Source organism: Thamnophis sirtalis, unplaced genomic scaffold (genome assembly GCF_051295495.1).
Source record: "Thamnophis sirtalis isolate CommonGarterSnake01/CBP01778 unplaced genomic scaffold, rThaSir2_p1.2 scaffold_2, whole genome shotgun sequence".
Lineage (NCBI taxonomy): Eukaryota > Metazoa > Chordata > Lepidosauria > Squamata > Natricidae > Thamnophis > Thamnophis sirtalis.
Window position 1 is genome coordinate 144457868 of NW_028261382.1, and position 25712 is coordinate 144483579.

Here is a 25712-nt window from a genome sequence, read left to right on the forward strand (position 1 = left end):
GTTGATGTGAGTTTGAGGCCACTGATGGATACAAATTTGAATAAAGTTGAATAAGTTGAATAGTCTTACTATTCCTTTTCTGAAAGTCAGTCATATGATCCTCCTATGAAACTTAAAAGCCTGGGCTTATTTCAAAGGAATATTTATTCAAACACTGAGCCATAATTTGTTTATATAGGCATGCAATTTGGTGTTTCATTATTTTACCTAAATTTGATACAGAGCGCTACTTATAGCACTGAATGTTTAGTTTTTACATTACCTCATCTTTAAAACAAACAATGATAATATAGCTACTTTCATCAAACAGAATAAAAAATATTTAACACGCACAAATGACTTCCTGGATTTATCCCTCAAACATCTCCTCTTTAAGCTTAGATTCATACAGACAAAGCACTTTGGAGTTGGGAAATATTCTTCTGATTCACATTTTTATGCAAATGTTCTAAATATAAGAACGGAAATTCAATTGTACTCTAAATATTTGTTTCTGAAATGTAAGATGCTATTCTACAATAAAGACATGTACAAAAATGTATACACTTGGAAAAACTATATAAAACAATGCATATTTTAGTAAAAAAAATGCTTTCCTGTGTAAGAAAAGTATATATTTACAAAAATGCTTTACAAAATGTATGAGAATATTTGTACTGGTTTTTTTTATTGCAGACTATCTATCTATCTATCTATCTATCTATCTATCTATCTATCTATCTATCTATCTATCTATCATCTATCTATCTATCTATATGCTGGTCTTGTTGTATTTGGGTCTTTTCCCGTGTAAGATTGAGATTGTTTTGGCAACGTTTTGGCGAAGTCTCACTTGCCATCTTCAGGCTGCTGTTTTCAGCTTAAAGCGTGGTCTGAGCTGATGTCTTTCTATAAATCTTGGTGGAGGGGTGTGGAGTGCTGGCTTTGTTTCAGTAAGTGGAATGATTGATTGTGTGGTTGTATCATGATTGGTAGATTGCTGCTGATTGGTGCTGGCTGTGTGTCCGTTGTTGCTTTGTGTTTTAACAGCCTGGGTGGTGGGTGGTGGGTGGTGCTCATTTGTTGACCAGGGGTGGTTTCCAGTTGTCTGGTAGGCGGGAGGTATCGTCACGTTTATTCATGTTGTGGGGGTGTTTCTCTATTTCGATAGCTTCCATAATTATTCTCTTGTTGAAGTGTTTAGTTTGGAGATTAATTTGGTTCCTTCAAAATTAATTTCATGTCCTGTAGCTTTAAGGTGCTGGAAAAGGGAGGAAGTTTTTTCTTTTTTTCTTACTGCGTTCTTGTGTTCTGCGATGCGTGCATTTATTCTTCTGTTCTTTTGTCCTACATATGTTGCAGGGCAGATTTTGCATGGTATTTCGTAGACAACTTGGTTTTCTAGCTGGATTTTGTCTTTGGGGTTTCTTAAGATGTTGGCTATTTTTTTGGTCAGTGTTGAAGGCCCCTTTTGATATTGTGTTTGTGGAGAATTGTGCTAATTTTATCTGTGGTGCCTTTGATGTAAGGGAGGAGGACAATGTCATTGTCCTGTTCTGTGTCTCGTTTCTTGGGGGGAGTCTCCCTTTGGATTAGGTTGGTAATTATTTTTCTTTGGAATCCGTTGGAGGTTAATATGTTTGTGAGAGTCTGTAATTCAGTTTTCAGGTGGTCTTTGTCGGCTAGGCGTTTGGTTCTGGAGATGAAGGTCTTGGCTACAGAGTTGATCTGTGCAGGGTAGTGATGGGATTGTGCGTTTAAGTAGCAGTTGGTGTGTGTTTTTTTCCTGTAGATAGTGTGTCCTAGGAAGCCATTGGGTTTTTTGTACATTAGGACGTCCAGAAAGGGAAGTTGGTTGGTTGCTTCTATTTCCATAGTGAATTGTATTTTGGGGTGTGCACTGTTGAGATGTGTGAGGGAGTTGTCCAGTTTTCTTTCCCGTGTGGCCAAATCATGAAAGTGTCATCAACATATCTAAGCCAGAGTTTGGGTTTGTGTTCAGATTTATCTAAGGCGTTAGTTTCAAAATGTTCCATGTCGAAGTTTGTGATGACGGGTGAGAGGGGTGATCCCATGGGTGCTCCTTCTATCTTTTTGTATCTTTGTCCATTATGGATGAAGTATGTGTTGGTTAGGCAGTGGTTGGTCAGGTCCAGGATGTGTTTAGGGGGGTTGTGTTTGTTCTGGATAGCTGTCAGGGCTTCTTTTATAGACACTTGGGTGAAGAGGGATATGACATCGAAGCTCACGAGTAGGTCGCTGGGTTGTAGGTTTTGTTTCTTTATTGTTTCTATGAAGTGGAGTGAGTTTTGTACACGTGAGGTGATGGATTCTGCATAGGGTTGGAATTGTTTGGCGAGGAATTTGGCAAGATTCTGTAGAGATACTATGTAGCTGACTATGGGTCTGAGTGGTGTTCCTTCTTTGTGTATCTTGGGGAGGCCATAGAGTTTGTGGCATCTGGAAGATTTCTCTCTGGGGATGATTCTTTGCTGGATTTCTTTACTGATGGGAGAGGCTTTTATTTTGGATTTAGTGGTTTTTTCCAGGTAGGTGGTGGGGTCTGTGTTTAGAGGTTTGTAAGCGGGGTCTTGGAGTAGGTCCCCACCCACCACCCAGGTTGTTACAACACAAAAGAACAATGGACACACAGCCAGCACCTCAGCCACACAGGATGATACGAAACAGCCAACCAATCTACAAACATCAACTCCATCTACCAATCAGGATGCAACTACACAGCCAATCAACCCACTTACAGCAACAAAGCCAGCACTCCCCCCCCCACCAAGATTTATAGAGAGATGGCAGCTCCGACCACGCTTTACTCGCAAAAGCACGAAGCTGCAAACACCAGCCTGAAGATGTAATAATATTATACTATATTATACTATATTAATTATATTTATTGATCATATTTGTACCCATCTCACAGAGCAAGACTCTAGGTGGCATACAAAGAACCATAAAACAAATTTAAAAATATTCAAAATTCACAAAAAATAATCTTATTATAAAAGCTAAGATACAGCATCAGATTAATAATGGAGCCATCTAACCAAATTACCATTCCCTTGTGATCCCAAGGCTTGTTGACGCAACCAGGTTTTAGGATACTTCCAGAAGGTCTGGAGAGATGGATCCAATGTCACCTCAGGGCAGAGGTGTGTTCCTACCAGTTCAGACAAACCAGCAGTAACTTGGTGGCCTGGGTCACTGTAACCATAGGGTCGCTGGAATCAGCAGAGACCCAGGCCTGCTATGCCCCCAATCTTGTTTTTGGCTTCTGCGCATGCGTGCACAGCATAGCATAACATAGGCGCATCCCTGAACCGGCAGTAGCAGCAGACCTGTTGACACAACAAAGTTTTAGGATACTTCCTCTGGAGAGATGGATCCAATGTTACCTCAGGGCAGAGGTGGGTTTCTACAGGTTCGGACACACCCTTGCCTCAGGGGAATGATGTTCCATGGGGGAGAGAGGAATGCCATAGCAGACAAGGCTTATCTCCTAGATCCTATCAGATGTAACTCCTTAATAGATGGACCTGCAGCATACCTCTACTACTAGACCTGATAGCAGATGTAATTGAGAAAAGGTGGCCCTTCAAATAATCCAATCACATGCTATGAAGTGCTTTAAAGGTCACCTCCAGCACCTTGAATTGGATCCAGAAGCAAACTGGGAACCAATGCAGCTCAAGGAGCAGAGGTGTAATGGGCTCTAGGGGCACACATAATTGCACATTCCGTATTAGCGCAAGTTTCCAGATACTCTTCAAGGGCAGGCCCATGTAGAGGGTATGACAGACGTCCACCCAGTAGATAAACAGTGTATGAATCATCATGAGCAGAGCTCCCGGATACAGGGATGGGTACATCTGGCAGAAAACATGAAGCTATGCAAAGACCCTCCTAGCCACAACTACCATTTGCTCCTTGAGCAGGAGTCCAAGAAGACCTTCAAGTTGCAAACATTTGGTACCAAAGTGCAATCCCATCCAGGAACAAAGATGGCATCATCCCAGAATCTGCAGACCCTAAAACCCAGAGCCACAGAGTCTTGCCAGAGTTCAGTTGAAGCTTGTTATTTCCAATTCATACCCCCACCAACTACAGGGATAATAAAGCATTGCTTACTTTGCCAGGGGCAGAGATGTATAATTGAATATCATCAGCATACTTTTTAAATTTCAAACATTTATATAGCCACCCATCTTATACCAAACTCTGAGTATTAAACTATGACTGTTTGAAATACCACAATGAGTTCTAAACAGAAATCTGAACTGAAAACCAAGTACTAGGCTCAATACCTTTTCAGTCCACCTGTATGGTGGAGATGGAGAACAAGTTGCTCTCCAGATACAGGTAAAAGATAAAGGTTTCCCTGCACATGTGTGCTAGTTATTTTCTGGCTCTAGGAGCAATGCTCATCTCCGTTTCTAAGCCGAAGAGCCAGCACTGTCCGAAGACATCTCCGTGGTCATGTGGCCAGCATGACTCAATGTGCACGGAGTGCTATTACCTTCCCACCAAAGTGGTTCCTATTTTTCTACTTGCATTTTTACGTGCTTTTGAACTGCTAGGTTGGCAGAAACTCGTGCTAGGGATTCAAATAGCTGAATTGCCGACCTTCTGATTGACAAGTTCAGCGTCTTAGCCACTGAGCATCGCATCCCTTTACAGGTAGTTCCAGATACAGGTAGTTCTTGTTAAACAATGGTAATTGAGTCTTGAATTTCTGTCATGAAGCAACAGAGTCATAAAGCAGAAGGTCACCTGACTTTGTCATTTAGTGATAGCAGTTCCAGCAGTCTCTGCTTTACAGTTGTTAAGCAAATTACCTCAGGTCATTTAATGAAGCTCTCACTTAACTGTGACATCTGACTTCCTGTTGACTTCTTCGCTGATTTTGCTTGCGGGAAGCCAGTGGGAAAGGTTGAAAATTGTGATCATGTGACAGTGAGATACTGCAATGATCAGAAATTTAGGCTGGTTGCTGAGTACCCAACTTGAGATCATGGGATTGTAGGGACACTGATTCCTGGAACTTTTAGGACTGGTCATAACTACTGCTTATTAATTTGTCATAGGTTTGAATGGTCACTGAACTAGTGATTGTTAATTGTGGACCACTGGTATTATCATTTCTAACATTCCATATACAATTTAGGCCATTTTCAGTTTCTAGAGCAAATGGAATATAAACTTAACAAATATTTAAATAATACAATTTATTGTACTATTGCAATACAATTAAAATACAAAAATTATATAAAATATACAATAAGTTTCAAGTCTTGGCTATGTGCCCTAGTTTACTTCTAAGACAATTATGGTCTCCTGCTTGATATACAGACGTTCTTTTTACTTGGCTTGGATAGGACTTGTTCTTGGATCAGTGACCCAAGCTTCATTTTCTCTTCCATTTCTTTTAAGGAATCATTCAAAGCAATTGTTGTTATGTGTTGGAACACTCATACAATAACCTTGAAAAAGCACCATCAGTTTTCAGGTCAGCTTAGTTTGAGCCCTGCTGGGCTTGTCATGCCACAAGGCATATGAACAGAATGCAATTTTTTTGTTCTACAAATATATTAGCTTAGTTGAAAATTAAATAAAATGTCAATTGGTGGGCTGAATTGAATAAAGTTGATTTTATATGCAAGAATGAAATTTCTACACATTTCATTTACAAATTACAGTAAGAACCAATAGCCATGGACCCTCTTTGCTTCCAATAATATCCTTTATAGAATTAAGAAAAAAAATATTCTCAGCAAGTTTCTGCAATGCTTTCAACATTCCAACATAAGCAAAGAGAGACTAAAGCAATTTAATCTCACAGCAAGAAAGAAAACCAGCTGTAAAAATCCAGAGCGTAATATGAATATCCCTACTGGCAAGCTTTAAATATAACAAAAAAGTTGCATTTAAAGTGTCTCATTTTCACTGAATATTGCAAATGCATATAATCCATATAGACAGTCTTTTGCTAAGAAGATATGCATCCATTTCAAAAAATTATAATTCTATAAAACATAGTTTGAAGACTGTCAAAACTTAAAACAGTATTTTTTCTTTATATTACAGGATCATAAAAAGAAAAAAATATCCCTTTTCTTTTCAAATCATGTTTATAAAAATATTCATGTACTCGAATATACTGTTTTTACAACTGACCATCGAATGGGTCAAATACAAAATATATTAGGATTTGTTTAACTAATCAAGAGACTGAATAAACTATGAAGCTTTCTCATATTGAGGAAAAGATACAGATTACTTGAAACTCGTAAAGTTTAACGATCATTATCAGAGCTAATAACTTCAAAGCATGATGATAAACTGATTGGAACCTATTTTTGATGGGGATTTGTTAATGGCAACATACATTTTAGATATGGTAATGAGAGATGTAGTGGAAGTCCTGTGAAACTGCTTATTCCACATAAAATTTGACTGCCCAAGAAGATGGTCTCTGATTTCCTTGAAGTGCAGCAAGAGGCTACTCAGAAGTGATCTTTTTCTTCACATCTGAGTTTTAGAAAGTTTTTTTTAAAAAATTGGCTATTTAAAAGCAAGGAATGGAGGAGCTGGTGGGTTGGTAGGGACTAAGGTGGCTCATAATATACCTTTTTACTTAAGAGACAAAAGGTTGATGCTACATAAATAAATAATAAATAAAACTGATCTTAGGGTTGGACTCCAGAATTATTTCATTCTTGTGGCTTGCTGCATTGATATTTTTTCATACAAGGACTCCAGAGTATTACTGGACTCTGTGCCATTTACAACTCCCAAATGCCTATATTCAGTATATTATAATCATCTAAATGGGAGGTGACTAAGGTGTGCGTGCCTATGGCCTCCCAATCCAGAAATGGATGCAATTGGTGTACAAAATGAACCCATGCAAAGATCCATTTCCTTTAATAAATTGTATTGATTACAGTTTTAATTTTGGGGGGACTTCCCTAAATGCCTGAATTTAATAACCAACAAGGTTGTTACTAAGGTACTCCTTGGGAAGGCCGTGGCATTACAATATTTACTGGTGCAGCAGATGAAATCCATTTTTAGCTCTAGCATCTACTATCATGTTTTGGATTCTTCCATGTTTCATCTTGTCTCATGAAATTTGAAAGAAAAAGGCATGTGTTGACTTAAATGAAGGAAGGGAGGCGGGGAGAGAGAGAAACAGAGAGATGAAAGTTCACCTGCTGTTATGCTTCTCAATGATCATGATCATTGGATTGTTATCTGATGCTGAAGATAACAGCAAAAGCAGTTACATATACTATTTTTTCCTCAACAAATTTGGAATGACTGAGCAGTATATGAAAATTATATCTAACCTTAATAGAGATGTAAATAAGGCATTGTTTATTCAATGATAATTGCAAAGATTATGCTTCCCTTCAAAATAGGCAAAATAATACTGGTAGATTTTTTGTTATCTGTTCCTTCATGATATATTTTTATTTAATGTCTGTTAAATAAAATCCTTGCCATTTTCTTTAAGTGTATCGAACTAAAACTCAAAACATTCATTATGCTACTTCCAAAACAAAGGATCTGGCAGAAGCATTTTGGCTCAAAAGTTACAGATCCAGCTCTGCCATGTACAATTAATTCTTACTAGAAGCCAGGACAATGTGCAGAATATTTCCTTAAAACACTTTCAAAAGCCAAAATTAATTGAAAGGAGGGATATCAGATCAGATCTGTCTTATATTCATTTTACTCGTTAATTTCTAATCTGTTTTTCAATCTGAAATGAGTTACTTGGCTTGTCATGATGGATAATTTTATATTCATCTCTGTTAAACAAATTGTTATTCCCAACCATATTCTGTATACTCCCATTCTGTACACTGGAACCAAGAACAATTTTATTTCTGTCTCTTAGCCAAATAGGAGACAACCTTGATGTAAACAAAAGAAAAGCAAACTTGTTATCATTAAAATTTCTTTGAAGGCTATGTTTTGCTATCTTGCTTTTGCATTACTCAATATCTAAGTCAATCATGAGTCAGAAATATCCCAGAATCAAGCATACATGGCCTGAATTATTCGTTACCTCACCACAAGATATACAGTACTAATCATAGCTATCTATTAGAAGTTGCAATGATGAATAGGAGTCATGGTGTCACTGCAAAAATGCTATAAATTGTGTCACTTGTGTCAGTTATACAACATGTCATGATGACTTTTGTGGGATGATAATGTAAACACCAATGGTGTTACTCGCTCCCCCATCTGCAAAGGCCTATGATACAAATATATGTGAATGAGATTGAATACTCTGCTATCTTGATTGAACTTAACTTTCCGAACATATGCAGGGTTTTTTAAACAAATAGATAATTAACATGAGTCACATTTTAACTAATAGTACAAAAATAGATGTAGAAAAAAATACATGAATGGTTAACCATATAGTTTATCACTAGGATTTGTTAATTGCATTATATCATATACTGATACTATTCCAAAAACTAACAAACCTTTATTTTACTTAAGCCTATGAATATTTTTCAAAATAATCATTCCTCCATCTTAATTGAGTTCTTATGCCTATTGAAAATAATCCCACATTTTTTAATATTAGACTAATAGTAAGAGGAATTAAAAGTATCCAGAAAATAAAGGGCTTTCTTTCATTGAATGTGTTCAAGAAAATACTTCAGAGCTATTTGTTTTGGATGTTTTAATTTAGATTCTTGTTCTGATCAGAGATTGCACTTTAAAATCTCAGTAAATATCTCTTCCAGATTCAGGGTTTCCCTATTTGCACTCTGCTGAAAACTGATCTAAAATATCAGCAATAATCCTTCCACAACCTTTAAATGGGAATTACTTTTTTCTTTTAATTTATATTGTATTCTTGAAGTATAGTGGTGAACCTTGCGAATTATCATAATTATTTCTTCAATGGAAGGAATCATTTTGCAAGGAAGATCGCAATTACTATAAATCTCTCAAAGGCCAGGTCTGAATAATATCCTTAATGGGAGAACTGTCTGGAAGCTACTTATCTTGTTCTAAATTCCTTGGAAGAAAAGTCAAAGAGATAGGGTAATGAATAAATAAATGAATACTTTTTTCTTTGCATTCAGACTCCAAGAAAAAAGTAAATCAACAGAGAATTTATCTGTAGAAAATATTCCCTAATGTTACAACTATTTTGGATACATCAAAGTCACAAGGATACGACTAGGTTTATTTTCTTCTTTTCAAACTATACTTTTTAAAATTCTATAGCCACTTCAAAGGAAATCATAAAGCAGTCCATCTTTTAAAAGAACACCTATAACAGCAATTTGGGCTACTGAGAATTACAGGATATGTGAAATATAATATGGCTCTTTCAGTGAATCATAGTTCTAGTGCTGTTGTAAATATTCTCAACTAAATTGCAACTCCATAAAACAGCAATTTGAAGAAGAGACATTTAAAGTAGCATTTTAAAGCTACCCAAGTGAAAAAGATTTTTCCAATTATTTTTCAAATGTTTTGCATTCACATACAAGAAATGTAATAATACAGATCCAGGTGTATAAAATATAACCCCTACTTTTAATTCTAGCTGGAGTAGAATATTTTCTGTTGAATGGAAATAACAGAATTTAGGGATCTTTCCTGGTGGTTCAGTTGAAGCCCTATTACAAAGTGAAGGAGTTCTGTCTATGCTATTGAAATGGTGTCTTAACCTGGCAGGGATAAGCTAAAGGTGGTCATAATTGCCCACTCAGAAAAGGGGGGAAATGGAAAAAGGCAGCCTCTGATTTTGCACTGATTCCAACATTTAGGCTCTGGAAAGGCAGGATTCCTCTATCTTCTTTTGCCTTGTACTTTGGAAAGACTGGAGAATGAAGCACGCATGACTGCTAATAGTATATGGTAGCTACAATTTTACTTAACAATTACTTTAATCAGAAGCATAACTGTGCTGGGGTAGTGGTAGAGAAATAGATAGTTGATCACATTACACAAAAAGAGAAAAAATTCTTTGTTTAGCCATCATCCCATAAAACCTACCTATTTTGTAAACAAGAATGTTACAAAAAATGTCTCCAACTAATTCCAGAGGGAGAAGTTTTCCTTCTAATTTTCCTAACTACGAAGAAATAATTAGTGATGGGAGAGTTTTAGAAAGCACGATAGCCTATTCTTCAATTTATTAATTCTATAGCAAATGAAGAAATGATCCAGATAAAAATTTTGGACTAAAAATTGCATTCAGTGAGTCACATTAATTAAAATTAGTATCCGAATTAGTAGTCAGATAAACAGATTAGTATTTATTTATAAATAAATCCGAATGAATTCAAAAGGGTATATTTTATAATTTCAGATTAACATGTCTCAGAGTTGAATTTATGGCAAGAGAACTACTGATATTTTTGTTTTTCTATAGTCAAACTGCACTGACTCTGTTTTATAAAGGTGTTATAAAAATAAAGATTTTAATCTGTATTCTTTCCACATCTCAAACACATTCTTGAAAGGTTTAACAGAACAACCATTTTTCAGGAACCCGTATAGTTGTTTTCTTTCCAGACACAGGGAAAAGGACTGCCCAGATGAAGATATTTTTACAAGTGATTGTCATATCAGAAAATACATTTAAAAACAAAGTAAAACAATACATGACATGTGTGTATTACACAAATATGGAACTCTTATTTCTGTGTGATTTTTCATTCAGGTTAACATGCAGATTTTATTTCTATGATTAGCTTTGATTTATAACCATATTTTGTAGGACCAGTGGGATGTTCCTGCTGCACTTATGTTTGTGACCTGGGGGGAAAATCAGGCAACTAAGGAAAAGAATTTTAATATCTGAGAGGCTTTTAGTCTTTTTATTTTCCAATCAAAGTATAAAATACAAAGGAAAAAAAAGCATGAAAAAGTAAGGAGAGAGGGAGGAAAAAAGAAAAAAAGACTTCCAACTCTCTTTAGCACAGCAGAAGGTAACAACATTACAACCACAACTTTTTGCTTTTACACAACAGTATTTACAAGCCATTTCTATAACAATAAGTCTGTCTAGGTAACAAAAACAAAATGTCATTTTTTCCCCCATTGTAAGCACAAAATCTGGAAGCAATTTCAAAATAGAGACAAAATTAAATACATTCTCTTCTTTAGACAAAAGAATCAGTTTAACTATCTCTGCCTCTCTTTGCTGTAGGAGATAATATATCATTCATTCTCATATTTTCAAATCTAGTCAATAATATTACTTTAAAAACCTGAGGACATGTGTTTACATACATAGTAAATTTATACATACAAAACTAAAGCTTTTTATCAGTACACATTTTGAACTTTTAAAAGTTCATCCTTATTAATTAAAACATTTAGGTTACTCCCTCCAGCTTATCTTTAAAGAATCGTGTATCTTCTCATGAGACTCTATCAGATCTCTTTTCTTCAAAAAATTCTCAGCTTCTGATAGGCTTTTAGTCTAAGGTTCCACCACAAAAGCGCGTAGGACAAAATCGCGCTCGACAAAAGCGCGCTGTGACGTCATCACAGCGCGACGAAAAAGATCGAAAAATGTAAAAATAAAGCGAAAACCTTACCCTAAGCCCCCCAAACCTAACCCTAAACCTAACCCTAAACCTAACTCTTAACCTAACCCTAAACCTAACCGTTAAAGTAACGAAAAACCTAACGCTAACCCTTATCCTAACCCTAACGCTAACGCTCTAAAGCTAACCCTAACCCTTAACCTAACCCTAACCCTAACCCTAACCCTAACCCTAACCCTTACCTTTATGTGAATCGGCTTGCTTTAATTTAATTTTTATTAATTTTTATTTGAATTTTTCGATCTTTTTCGTCGCGCTGTGATGACGTCAAAGGCGCGATTTTGTCGGTCGCGCTTTTGCCGTCCGCGCTTTTGACGGGTCACGTTAGTCTAATTGTTTCCTGAACAGCAATAATGTAGGATTGAACTGAAAGGATTGAAATGTTTATCTATGGTGACTTTTTCACTGATATAGTAATGAAGTTCTAATTGAGTATTTTAAGCCTTTTTCAGGCAGATCCAAATTTTCCTAAAACCATTCTTTAAGATTCCCAGTGAACTTTTTAAACGTGAGGCATCTTGTTCCTGGAGTATTTTTGGTTTCAGAGTCTTGGGCTTTGTAATCCAATCCAATTTGTCTAGAAAAAAGGCCCACTCATACAAAGGAAAGCACTGCTCTTCTGTGCGGAGTAGAAGAATATTTACAATACAATAGCAGAGTTGGAAGGGACCTTGGAGGTCTCCTAGTCCAACCCCCTGCCTAGGCAGGAAACCCTATACCGTTCCAGACAAATGGCTATCCAACATCTTCTTAAAGACTTCCAGTGTTGGGGCATTCACAACTTCTGGAGGCAAGCTGTTCCACTGATTAATTGTTCTGTCAGGAAATTTCTCCTCAGTTCTAAGTTGCTTCTCTCCTTGATTAGTTTCCACCCATTGCTTCTTGTTCTACCCTCAGGTGCCTTGGAGAATAGTTTGACTCCCTCTTCTTTGTGGCAACCCCCGAGATATTGGAACACTGCTATCATGTCTTCCCTAGTCCTTCTTTTCATTAAACTAGACATACTCAGTTCCTGCAACTGTTCTTCATATGTTTTAGTCTCCAGTCCCCTAATCATCTTTGTTGCTCTTCTCTGCACTCTTTCTAGAGTCTCCACATCTTTTCTACATCATTGCGACCAAAACTGAATGCAGTATTCCAAGTGTGGCCTTACCAAGGCATTATAAAGTGGTATTAACACTTCACGTGATCTTGATTCTATCCCTCTGTTTATGTAGCCTAGAACTGTGTTGGCTTTTTTGGCAGCTGCTGCACCCTCCTGGCTCATATTTAAATGGTTGTCCACTAGGACTCCAAGATCCCTCTCACAGTTACTACTATTGAGGAAGGTACTACCTATACTGTATCTGTGCATTTCGTTTTTCTTGCCTAAATGTAGAACCAGACCGTTGGCTTACCTGAACGGTCGTTCTGGGGGCACTGCGAGGAGAGTCCAAATGCTGGGTTAACACAGCCTATCTGCCCTTGGACTGAGTGATGTTTTTAGTTGACCACGCCTCCCTTTGCCTCTGCATTTCAGTTTCTGCTTACTGGGCCTGCGATGGCTAGGCCTGACTGAGCTGGATTCACCCTTCCCACACAGGGAATCCTGGATAGAATCTCGTTCCTCTCCAATGGAGGAGCTAGGGGAGTCGGGGTACCCCCAAGACGCTTCTGGAGACGGATCCCTGGACCTATAGTTATCCCCAGACAAGAATTCACTGTCCCCGGGGGATTGGGCCTCACGATCAGGGGAAGCTGACTCCCTGCTGCGATGGTCTGGGCTAGGTTTTGGCTGATGGGGCCTTGAAACCTCCCTGGGATCCACTGTGGCTCTTGGTGAAGACCTTTCAATTGAGCCCTTGTGCCCTTTGCCTTTTTTCACAGAGGGATCCAGCTTACTGCGTTTGCTGGAGGGCCCTGCCTGTTCCCCTAAGGCCTCCCTGCATTCCTCAGCCACTTCAGGTCCCCACAAGGCCTGGAAGATAGCTGGAGCTGGGATGGGCACGCGCTGGCCGTTGAGGTCCAAATGCGCTCGCAGAATCTTCAGGAGGGAAGGGCCGCCTGGGGGTCGGATTCCTTCCTCCCACCACCCTCGGTTCCCCAAGACTTATCTTCCTCTCAGGAGGGAGAGACTAGCTGGCTCCCCAGGCTAGTCCCCAGCCTCCTTGCGGCGTTCTGCGGTCGCTGAGGGCTGGCTGTGGCTCCGCTGGGGCTGCCTGGCTCTTCGCTTCTCCTGCCTCTCACTAGCAGCCTTCCTCGCACGATCTGCACTCTCGCCGCTCTTCACAGCAAATCGGAGCGATCCAAAATGGCGGCGGGTGCGCGCGCAGCCGCTTCCCGCTCTTTCTAGCCTCACAGCCCAGGAAAGCGCGCAAAGGTTCCAACCGTCGCCGCTGTTGCCGGGCAGAATGGAGCAGCTGAGGGATCTCTAGCAATACGGCCAGCAGGCTTCAGAGCCTTCTCAGAGCCTTCTCTGGGCTTTCTTTCACCTGGAACGCCCCTGTTGTGGCTAGGAAAATCGCTCACCCCACTAGCCGCTCCTGCCGCTCGCCAGCATCCGCTGGGCGAGCTTTCTCAATCCTCTGGAGCGCTTGCGACCACCAGCAGCAGAGAAGCCCGGTAGCCCTCTTTTTAAAGCGACAGAAGCCTCAATGGAGGCAATTTTGACAGTTCTTATAGTAGCTGTAATTTTCTCTATCTGAGAGTCTAAACGTGGTCCAAAGTGGGAAACTTTTTCCAGCCTATCTGACCTTAGACTGGAGCTCTCCCAAAACAGTCCTAACGGGCGGACTGAGTTTTCGAACTGAGCATGCAGAGGCAAAGGGAGGCGTGGTCAACTAAAAACATCACTCAGTCCAAGGGCAGATAGGCTGTGTTAACCCAGCATTTGGACTCTCCGAGCAGTGCACTGGAGAATTACTCTTTTCACCATTGAATTTCATTTTATTAGATAGTGCCCAATGTTCAAGTTTGTTAAGATCCTTCTGTATCTTAAGCCTATCTTCTGGAGTGTTGGCTATTCCTGTCAGCTTGGTGTCATCTGCAAATTTGATGAGTTCATTTAAAGGACATTTGTCAGAGGGCTCTAATTTTAACGGACCCACCTAATTTTTAGACATATCTCTCTGGTACAGCAACAATGACTTGTTATACGACTTCTCTTCCCAGGTCAGGCAAATGCTTCTCCATTGTGTATTTGAGGCACCATAAACTTGCTTTCTATCCCTGTTGAATCTTTCATTTGCTTCAGTCTCTTATTTCTACTCTTTGTGATTCTTCTTCCTCTTTACACTTTTCTTTTAATTTGTTTATTCCTGAAGTAATGACCCAACTCACCCTTAATATTTCATATAAGTTTCTTACAAATAGATTCCAGTAACTCAACCCAGCTCTAGCCAATGCTTGCTTGTCTATTGCATTGTATCATGAATAGGTCCTTTTACTGTTTCTCCAAGCCAAGCCAATTTTCTGCCACTGACAGGGCTTTGGTACTGTATTCACTTCTAACTGTAAACTACAATGTGGAGTTACCTATAACCCCATGAATTACACTGAAGAAATCCTCATTCAAAGTATCATATTTATTGGGGGACTTTGGGAACAGATTATGACTAAGAAACACAGATTTGAGAAACACAGTTTTAGGTTCTTACACTATTCTGTCATTAGGCATAATTACAATTGTTGAATTTAAATGACTTCATACTGGTCCCTTCTCTGCCATTGTCTTTCCATTTACACCCAAGCTTGTGCTTTTTAAAAAATGAATAAACAGCAGCATGTTTATCCAGAGTAGACAGGCAAAAGTACAAATGAATCTTTTCAGGTCTTCTGTAACTTTAATTACATTTTACTGATTGCAGACTCACCCCACTAAATAATTTGTCTGATTACCCCTTATTAACTATTTTTATTCATGCACATTTATACCTTTTCACTTTTATTTTTCATTTTAAATAATAATTTAAATTTTCACCCTCCGGAGGGAGCCTTCAGAAGGTTTCCCTGAAGGCTGCAGAGGGCGAAAATTGGCTCTACGGACAAACCGGAAGTTACCATTCCCGAACTTGCGGGTTCCCCATAGGGCCATTTTTCACCCTCCGGAGACTTCAGGGAAGCCTTCTGAAGGCTCCGGAGGGCGAAAAACGTTCCTATGAACAAACCGGAAGTCCGTTCCTGAATTTCTGGTTTGCCCATAGGGCCGTTTTTTTCACGCTTTGGAGGCTTCAGGGAAGCTTCTGGAGGGCTAAAAACGGCCTCAAAAGAAGGCCGAAGTCAGCTGGCCAACGTGTGCCATAGATTTGCAATCAAGGGTATATATTCTTTGAAGGCAGGAAAGCTGGAATATGCCATCTACTGCCTATTAAATAAGATTTTTATCTATGAAGCATATGCATTTCACTCATTATAATTCTTTTCTAATCAATGACTCATAAACAATATGGTACTTATTGAAGTAGAAATAAAATCATATTGATAAATGTAATAATAGAGATTAAACTATATAAATACTGACCTTGTTTCTTTCAACCCTTCTTTCTGAATTACTTCCAATATTTGCTTTGCAGTCATTGGTGAATTGGGATGCTTTTCCAGTGCCTAAAAAGAAAAATATGCAAAAGAAAATATAGTTATCAATTTACAGTTTAATTATTGTGGTATTATGTAGGTTTTAAAGGTTTTTTTTTAAATGAAAAGCTCTACATTTTATGTTAACTATAAAGGCAATTGTAGCATATAACAGAGTTAGATTGTTAAATCAATTTATATCAATTATTATTTTATATTATTTAATTAAATCCAAATAATTAAATTAATATTAATTCAAATATTAAATATTATTTAACAATTTATTCTCATATCACTATCACTTTCTTTTTCATTGTTTATTCTATTATTCCTTCATATATCAGAGAAAGCATCTTAGTGATTGCATAGAAAGATTCTTCACACAGCAGAGAATAAAATATGAATTTTAGGTATCATTACAAGTACAATACATGATTTATATTATTTATATTTATAACATAATATATATTATATAATTCAAAGAATTATCTATATTTATACATAAAGTATTTATATTATGTTTATTTCTATATATGAATAAAAATATTTCAGTCCTGAACTATAGATTCAGGACATACAACATACATTTTATATGTTGGTCTTTGACTGCATTATTTGTCCTTCAACATTTCAAGAAGGGAGGGAGGGAGGGAGGGAGGGAGGGAGGGAGGGAGGGAGGAAGGAAGGAAGGAAGGAAGGAAGGAAGGAAGGAAGGAAGGAAGGAAGGAAGGAAGGAAGCCCTGTGGACCCTTCCTGGTCCATATCATCAGTCCCTTCACACTGCGCCAACTTGTGCTTTCGATTTTAGATCCTGAAGTCATTTTAACATATTTTAGTGTCAGAATGTGAAATAAAGTAGCAGGCAGCGGTGAGCTGGAGCATGCTCCTACTAGATCACAAGAACCAATTGTTAAATTTTCTAGAATTTCACAGATTGATTGAAAGCAAAGCTGACTTAGGTAAGAGTATTATGAGAGCTAAGAGCAAGGCATCAGTCGCCTAATGGTGAGGCAACAAGAATGGAGCCAGCAGAACCAGTTTATTAAAGATTTATTAGCTACCAGCAGATATAGGGAATACATGGGATTTTGACACGGATCACTCTCACTACTACCTATCTGCGTCCCTGCTTATGCTTCTTGATTAAGTAGATTAACAACAGATTTCTCCAAATTTATGGTACTCAGAGATTCTGGGTGCGAAGTTTGAAGTAGCTTGGGAATTCATGGGCCTCACCCAAATCACTGAGGACCTGGCTCGCAGTGGTGATTATACATTGTATATATTTTTGTCTTTGGACAGATGTGGTCTGAAGTTGAGGAATGTTACAGTACTTCTCATAGATTGATCATTCTGATTGTTTTTTAAGATACTCCATAGCTACTCCCTTTGACAGGAAGGTAGGATCCACTTGATTCCTTTGTTCCAGGCACCCGAAGCACTCTACAGAATTCAGAGGACACTTAGGGAAGCTTTTGAAGATAAGGTTCAACTGGGTTTTTAGTCATTTGTGATGAGCGAGCAGAGGCAGACTTGGATCAGATTGTCTCTGATGCCTCTCTACACATAGTTTCTGGAAGATTCTCAAAAGAACTTTTGAGAGATGAAACAGCACACATCTAGAGTATCCTTAGAAGAAGACAAAAGAAAGAATCTTACCAAATACTAGATGCTTCATTAAGGTCTGCATCGTGACAAAAGCAGTAAAATAAAGTTATTTTTGCACTGTGGTTGCATCTATGGATTGCCATTTAATGACTTTCTGCACATGAGTTCTGAAGACCTTTCTTTCCTCCTTCAACACCCCATTGTCAAGACTTGTAAGCCTCTCTTGAATGATTGCTTTTGGTTGTTGAACTAATTGTGACATGATGTTTTATTATATTGACATATGTTTTAATGTTTGTATTTGCTGATTTTATTCTTTGTGTATGTGTCCTGAGATGCATATTGATTAAGTTATATTAAATATAAATAAACTTTGTCCATGAATCTGTGTTTAATATTAATGCAAACTACATATATGCTCTGTACGAGAAGAGCAAATTTAACTAAGGCTTGCAAAGTATGTTCTCATAATGGATCATAAATCATTAATGACTTAGCAATGTAATTATTGGATTACTAATATATCCAGTGTTACTAATACAAAGTAGCACGAGCTAAGTGATATTCATCTAATTTTAAATTATATGTTTTGGATTCTAAGGATCTGATATTCAATCTGTAGTGTCTCTTTTTCTTTTCTTTTTTTAAAAAACTGCAATTTACTGTAAAATGCTTCACTTGAGAATCTGAATAATTATTGTTCCCACCTCCTTGAGCAGGGAAAACATGTTTTTTTCTTCCACAGAGAAGGAGTGAAAGATCTTTCATTCTTTCCCTTACTCCTTTTTTGCATGAAGAGAGGACTGCAGGATAGTGAGGATCAGGAGCAAGTCATCTTATCTTTTATTTATATATATATATACATACACACACACACACACATATACACACACACACATACACACATACATACACACACACACACAGAGTGCAGCAAAAAAGTATTTAGTCAGCCACCAATTGTGCAAGTTCTCCCTCTTAAAAAGATGAGAGAGGCCTGTAATTGACACCTCAACTATGAGAGACAAAATGAGAAAACAAATCCAGACAATCACATTGTCCGATTTGGAAAGAATTTTTTTGCAAATTATGGTGGAAAATAAGTATTTCGTCAATAGCAAAAGTTCATCTCAATACTTCGTTATATATCCTTTGTTGGCAATGACAGAGGTCAAACGTTTTCTGTAAGTCTTCACAAGGTTGGCACACACTGTTGCTGGTATGTTGGCCCATTCCTCCATGCAGATCTCCTCTAGAGCAGTGATGTTTTGGGGCTGTCGCTGGGCAACATGGATTTTCAACTCCCTCCAAAGATTTTCTATGGGGTTGAGATCTGGAGACTGGCTAGGCCACTCAAGGACCTTGAAATGCTTCTTACGAAGCCACTCCTTCGTTGCCCAGGTGGTGTGTTTGGGATCATTGTCATGCTGAAAGACCCAGACACGTTTCATCTTCAGTGCCCTTGCTGATGGAAGGAGGTTTGTACTCAAAATCTCACGATACATGGCCCCATTCATTCTTTCCTGTACACGGATCAGTCGTCCTGGTCCCTTTGCAGAGAAACAGCCCCAAAGCATGATGTTGCCACCCCCATGCTTCACAGTAGGTATGATGTTCTTTGGATGCAACTCAGCATTCTCTCTCCTCCAAACACGATGAGTTGTGTTTCTACCAAACAGTTCTACTTTGGTTTCATCTGACCATATGACATTCTCCCAATCCTTTTCTGGATCACCCAAATGCTCTCTAGTAAACTTCAGACGGGCCCGGACATGTACTGGCTTAAGCAAGGGGACACTTCTGGCACTGCAGGATCTGAGTCCCTGGTGGCATAGTGTGTTATCGATGGTAGCCTTTGTTACGTTGGTTCCAGCTCTCTGCAGGTCATTCACTAGATCCCCCCGTGTGGTTCTGGGAAGTTTGTTCACCATTCTTGTGATCATTGTGACCCCACGGGGTGAGATCTTGCGTGGAGCCCCAGATCGAGGGAAATTATCAGTGGTCTTGTATGTCTTCCATTTTCTAATTATTGCTCCCACAGTTGATTTCTTCACACCAAGCTGCTTGCCTATTGCAGATTCAGTCTATATATTTATTTATTCACAGGTGTAGGTATGCTGGTCTTTTTGTATTCGGGTCTTCTCCCGTGTAAGATTGAGATTGTTTTGGCAATGTTTTTGCGAGGTCTCACTCACCATCTTCAGGCTGGTGTTTTCGGCCTAAAGCGTGGTTGGAGCTGCCATCTCTCTATAAATCTTGGTGGGAGCGGGGATGGAGTGTTGGCTTTGTTTCAGTAAATGGATTGATTGGTTGTGTGGTTGTATCATGATTGGTAGATTGGTGCTGATTGGTGCTGGCTGTGTGTCCGTTGTTGTTTTGTGTTGTATCAGCCTGGGTGGTGGGTGGGGCTCATTTGTTGACTAGGGCTGGTTTCCAGATGTCTGGTTGGTGGGAGGTATCATCACGTTTATTCATGTTATGGGGGTGTTTCTCTATTTCAATAGCTTCCATAATTATTGTCTTGTTGAAGTGTTAAGTTTTGGAGATTAATTTGGTTAATTTGGGTATAGGCTGTTGAGAGGTGTGAGGAACACGGGAAAGAAAAACTGGACAACTTTCTCACACCTCTCAACAGCGAACACCCCAAAATACAATTCACTATGGAAATAGAAGCAAACAACCAACTTCCCTTTCTGGATGTCCTAATCTACAAAAAACCCAATAGCTCCCTAAGACACAGCATCTACCAGAAAAAAAAAACCACACACCAACTGCTACTTAAACGCAAAATCCCATCATCACCCTGCACAGATCAACTCTGTAGCCAAGACCCTCATCTCCAGAACCAAATGCTTAGACGACAAAGACCACCTGAAAACTGAATTACACAATCTCACAAACATATTAATCTCCAACGGATTCCAAAGAAAAACAATTACCAACCTAATCCAAAGGGAGACTCCCCCCAAGAACTGAGACCCAGAACAGGACAATGGCATCACCCTCCTCCCTTACATCAAAGGTACCACAAATAAAATCAGCAAAATTCTTCTCAAACACAATATCAAGACAGCCTTCAACACTAACCAAAAAATAGCCAACATCTTAAGAAACCCCAAAGACAAAATCCAGCTAGAAAACCAAGTTGTCTACGAAATACCTTGCAAAATCTGCCCTGCAACATACATAGGACAAATGAACAGGAGAATAAATGCACGCATCGCAGAACACAAGAACGCAGTAAGAAAAAAAGAAAAAACTTCCTCCCTTTTCCAGCACCTTAAAGTTACAGGACATGAAATTAATTTTGAAGGAACCAAATTAATCTCCAAAACTGAACACTTCAACAAGAGAATAATTATGGAAGCTATCAAAATAGAGAAACACCCTCACAACATGAATAAACGTGACGATACCTCCCGCCTACCAGACATCTGGAAACCAGCCCTAGTCAACAAACAAGCCCCACCCACCAACCAGGCCAATACAACACAAAACAACAATGGGCACACAGCTAGCACCAATCAGCACCAATCTACCAATCATGATAGAACCACACAACCAATCAATTCACTTACTGAAACAAAGCCAGCACACCACACACCACACACCAAGATTTATAGAAAGACGGCAGCTCCGACCATGCTTTAAGCCGAAAACACCAACCTGAAGATGGCGAGTGAGACCTCACCGAAACGTTGCCAAGGCAATATCAATCTTACATGGGAAAAGACCCGAATACAACAAGACCAGCAGGTATATATATAGGGAGGGAGGGAGGGAGGGAGAGGGAGAGGGAGAGGGAGAGGGAGAGGGAGAGGGAGAGGGAGAGGGAGAGGAGAGAGAGAGAGAGAGAGAGAGAGAGAGAGAGAAATATATAAACAAATATGCAATAAAATCAATCATATTATAACATATATTATCTTCCATATTATCTTCCATTATAGTATTGACTATATTACCATCAAAAGTATTTACTCATCTGTTTTTCTTTCTCCAATAAGTATTTCACCTAATTCCACTCCTCTAACCTCCATATCTGTCATTTAACCATTTATAAAATAATTCCCATGTTAAAAAATAGTCTGAATCTTCTTTTCCTTTAAAGGAAACTACAGGTAGTCCTCGACTTACAACAGTTTGTTTAATGACCATTCAAAGTTACAAGGGTACTGAAAAAAATGACATGATCATTTTCACACTTATGGCAATTGCAGCATCCCCATGATCACATGACTTACATTGAAATGATTGACAACTGATTCACATTTATGACCACTGCAGTGTCCCAGGGTCATGTAATTATCTTTTGATAACCTCTGGCAAATAAAGTCAATGAGGAAACCAGATTCACTTAACAACCATGTTACTAATTTAACAACTGCAGTGATTCACTTAACAAATGCAGCAAAAAAAGTCATAAAATGGGGCAAAACTCACTTTAAAAATTTCTCACTTAGCAACATAAATTTTGGGCTCAACTTTGGTCATAAGTTGAGGACTAACTGTACTTGACATTTTCTACAATGTTAGCCCTTTATGATCTGCAAGATCAGGAACAAAAAGAGTTGTTAGGAGTCTTACCTTATTGTATTATATTGTATTGTAACAGAATATTGAAAGCTGGAAAAAGTTTTCTTCAAGTTATACACAACACAATCAATGCAGAATTGTTTTGAATTTCTTTCTCACATTTTCTTAGCATGCAAATACCTCTTCTCTATCAGTTTGGCCTTCTCCTCCCTCATTTCTGAGTCAAACCAATATTCCATCATTCCATCGTCTAAGCCAGTAGCCTCAAACCTTTTGGATACAAGGGACCAGCTCCATGGAGAGGTTTTTCTGCAGGCCAGAGGGGGTATGGTTTCATGTGCTGTCTGCATCTCATGGATGGGGCTTCGCTTGTTTGTGCAGCCCAGTTTCTGACAAATTGTGAACCAATATCGGTCCTCAGACCAGGGGTGGGGGACCTCTGGTCTAAACCATCAGAATCATATTCCATTTCCTGCATATAAAAACAAGTCAGGCAATTCATAAAGCCTGAAATGCTTAATCGAAATGATAAGTCTGAAATGGGAGAGTGAGAGGAAGTTGAAATGTGACTTCCTTTCCCTTTGGTAGAAAACAAGGAATATTGTTCCTGGTGGCTATTGTCTGATAAATCCAAAAGTAGTTCAGGGGAACAGGACTTGTGTAAGTATTTTAGATGGAATTTCCCAGAACCAGTTTGGATTCACATACCCTTCCCAACCAAAACAATACTTGCTGTTCACCCTCACATATCATTCCTGATCTACAGTCATTTCTCCCTTCTCCATCTGGTAGTAGCCACTTAACTGTCAGCTGGTCTTGGACTTGCAACTTCCTGCTCGCTTTCCCACCAACTTTTTCTTTGCAAGCTTCCCACAAGCAAAGTAAAATGGTAAGGAATTCAAGGAACAAAGTGAAGAAGGTAACCACATTGACAGGAAGAGAAAGAAGATAGGAAAAGTGCAGGGAAGAGAAAAATGGGAAAGGGAGAAGAAAAATGGAGGAGGAAAGGGAAGTTGGAGAAGAGAAGGAAGAAAAAAAAGGGAGGGAGAAAGCAAGGGAGGGAAGAAGAAAAAAAGTCTGTGGGGATAGGAAAAGGAAGAAAGGGGGGGAGAGATAGGGAAGGAGGCAGGAAAGAAAGAGAGGGAGGGAGGGAGGGAAGAAAAGGAAGTAAGTAAAAAGGAGGAACATTGACAGAAGTGAAGTGAAAGGGAGGGCAGGAAAGGAAGATTTGTGATGCTTCCTGCCAGCTTCCCAAAAGGAAACTCAATGGGGAAGGCAGCAGGAAGTCAGAAGTCGCTCCTGCTCCTTTATTGCACACTCTTGGTATATGTTTCTCTGTTAGATAAGGAAATATCTATGAAATGATTACCAAGTTATCTCATATACTAACTAGGACTTAGGAGGATGGAAATGGAATAGTGAAAAACAGAGTTTCTCTCTTCCTGCAAACAACTAAAAGCTGGTTTGCTTTTGTCCCTATCATGTTAGTATGTTTGGATAAAATAAGTAAAAACAAGGAATATTTGATTGCACTGTATGAGTTCCCGCATTATAGTTGTTGAAAGGATGCTGGTTCATTGTCTAAAAGAAGTTTTCCTAAAAATGGAAGTGACTTCAAATTGTTATGTTAAAAATAGAACTTCTAGATAGTTGTTCCAACATGAGAAAGGTAGCCTGGAATTTACCAAAGGCAGTCATCATTTAATGATTGCAATTGGGACCAGAAACTTGGTTGTTGTGCAAAGTGATCACTAAGTGAATAATCGTGAGATTATTGTGCTTATAATTTTATTTCAGTTATTCTTTGCTTTACAACATTAGAAGGCTATGACCCCAAACAAACCAGGGAAGACTAAATAGGAAGATAGGTTTCTGGACTCCTGGCTCACAAGAAAGCCAGGTAAAAAGGCAAATTTTATAGCCCTTGTTCCCCACTCCCCACCTTTGGGAATGCTCACTCTGGGACTGGGATAATTAGCAAGGGGAGATATTTATATTTACATTAGTTGGAGAACAAGGGATTACAAGAGAATAAGCAGGCACACAATAGTGAATACATTTTGAAAGGAATGTGCTAGTGCAGGCTATTTGCCTAGCCTGCTTATTTGATTTGCCTTAGGAGGCAAACAAAAACTTTTAATGTGAAACTGATTAGGATCTTGTCAGTGTTAGGTTCTAACCAATTACAATCATAGAGTTGAGCTTGTTAACTTGTTGTTAATACTTTTTAGGGATTATGCCTCCTGTGGAAAAAAGGGACTCAGAAAGAGGCAAATCAAATGGGGAAAAAGGTGAGGCACGGGACACCATGTGACTGAACACATCACTGAGAGAGGGGGGGAGGGAGGGGCTGCTAAAGTCATAAATGTATACATTGATTACCAAGTTACTTTTTCATCACTGTCATAACTGCAAATGTTGCTATTTAAGACAGTTAATAAACATGGACTGTCTGTATTGTTATGAAATTCCTGGACCGTTAAGTATAGGAACGCTAGCATTCATGAACTTTCTTTTAATTTTTTGATTTCTGCCACTGGCTAACACTTCCCAACTCATCTCTATAATCTTTATTGATTTCTGATCAACCCCTCTGTGTCTTAAACAATTGCCCAATATTTCATCCATCTCAAGCTGGATGCAGTAAACAAGCAACATCCAGTAAGCCTGAAAGTATTACTTCACATAAGCAAAGTGTTCTCAAATGTATTGTACTTCCAGCAATGTACAGACTAGAATGTTTGGAATGTTTAGAATGTTTATTATAATTTATAGGCCGCCCTTTTCCCTGAGGGGACTCAGGGCGGCTTACAAAACACGGGAAAGGGGATACAAAGACAAAAAACATAAGACAATACATAATATTAAAAATAGAGCACAACATTCATTCATCATTCGGGAGGGGACGAACTAAGATTTTTTATCCCCAGGCCTGACGGGATAGCCAGATCTTAAGGGCTGTGCGGAAGGCCTGGGCGGTGGTGAGGGTGCGGATCTCCACGGGGAGATTGTTCCATAGCGTCGGAGCTGCAACTGAGAAGGCTCTCCTCCGCGTAGTCGCCAGTCGGCACTGACTGGCGGATGGAATTCGGAGGAGGCCTACCCTGTGCGATCTGATGGGACGCAGGGAGGTAATTGGCAGAAGGCGGTCTCTCAAATAGCCAGATCCACTACCATGGAGCGCTTTGTGAGTGGTAAGTAGGACCTTGAAGTGCACCCGGAGATCAACAGGTAGCCAGCGCAGCTCACGGAGGATCGGTGTTATGTGGGCGAACCGTGGTGCGCCCACGATCACTCGCGCGGCCGCATTCTGGACTAGCTGAAGTCGCCGGATGCTCTTCAAGGGCAGCCCCATGTAGAGCACATTGCAGTATTCCAGCCTGGAGATCACAAGGGCTCGAGTGACTGTTGTGAGGGCCTCCCGGTTCA

At 39.1% G+C, this 25712-nt stretch overlaps 1 protein-coding gene across 2 annotated transcripts in view; it reads right to left on the bottom strand.

Moving 5' to 3' along the window:
• The window catches only part of ASXL3 (ASXL transcriptional regulator 3), a 137588-nt gene that overhangs the window by 91965 nt on the left and 19911 nt on the right, over nt 1-25712 (bottom strand). For both annotated transcript variants that reach the window (XM_087707108.1, XM_087707107.1), the window contains exon 2: nt 16090-16172. In XM_087707108.1, the coding sequence (XP_087563234.1) occupies nt 16090-16172 (83 nt within the window). The remainder of the gene's footprint in view (nt 1-16089; nt 16173-25712) is intronic.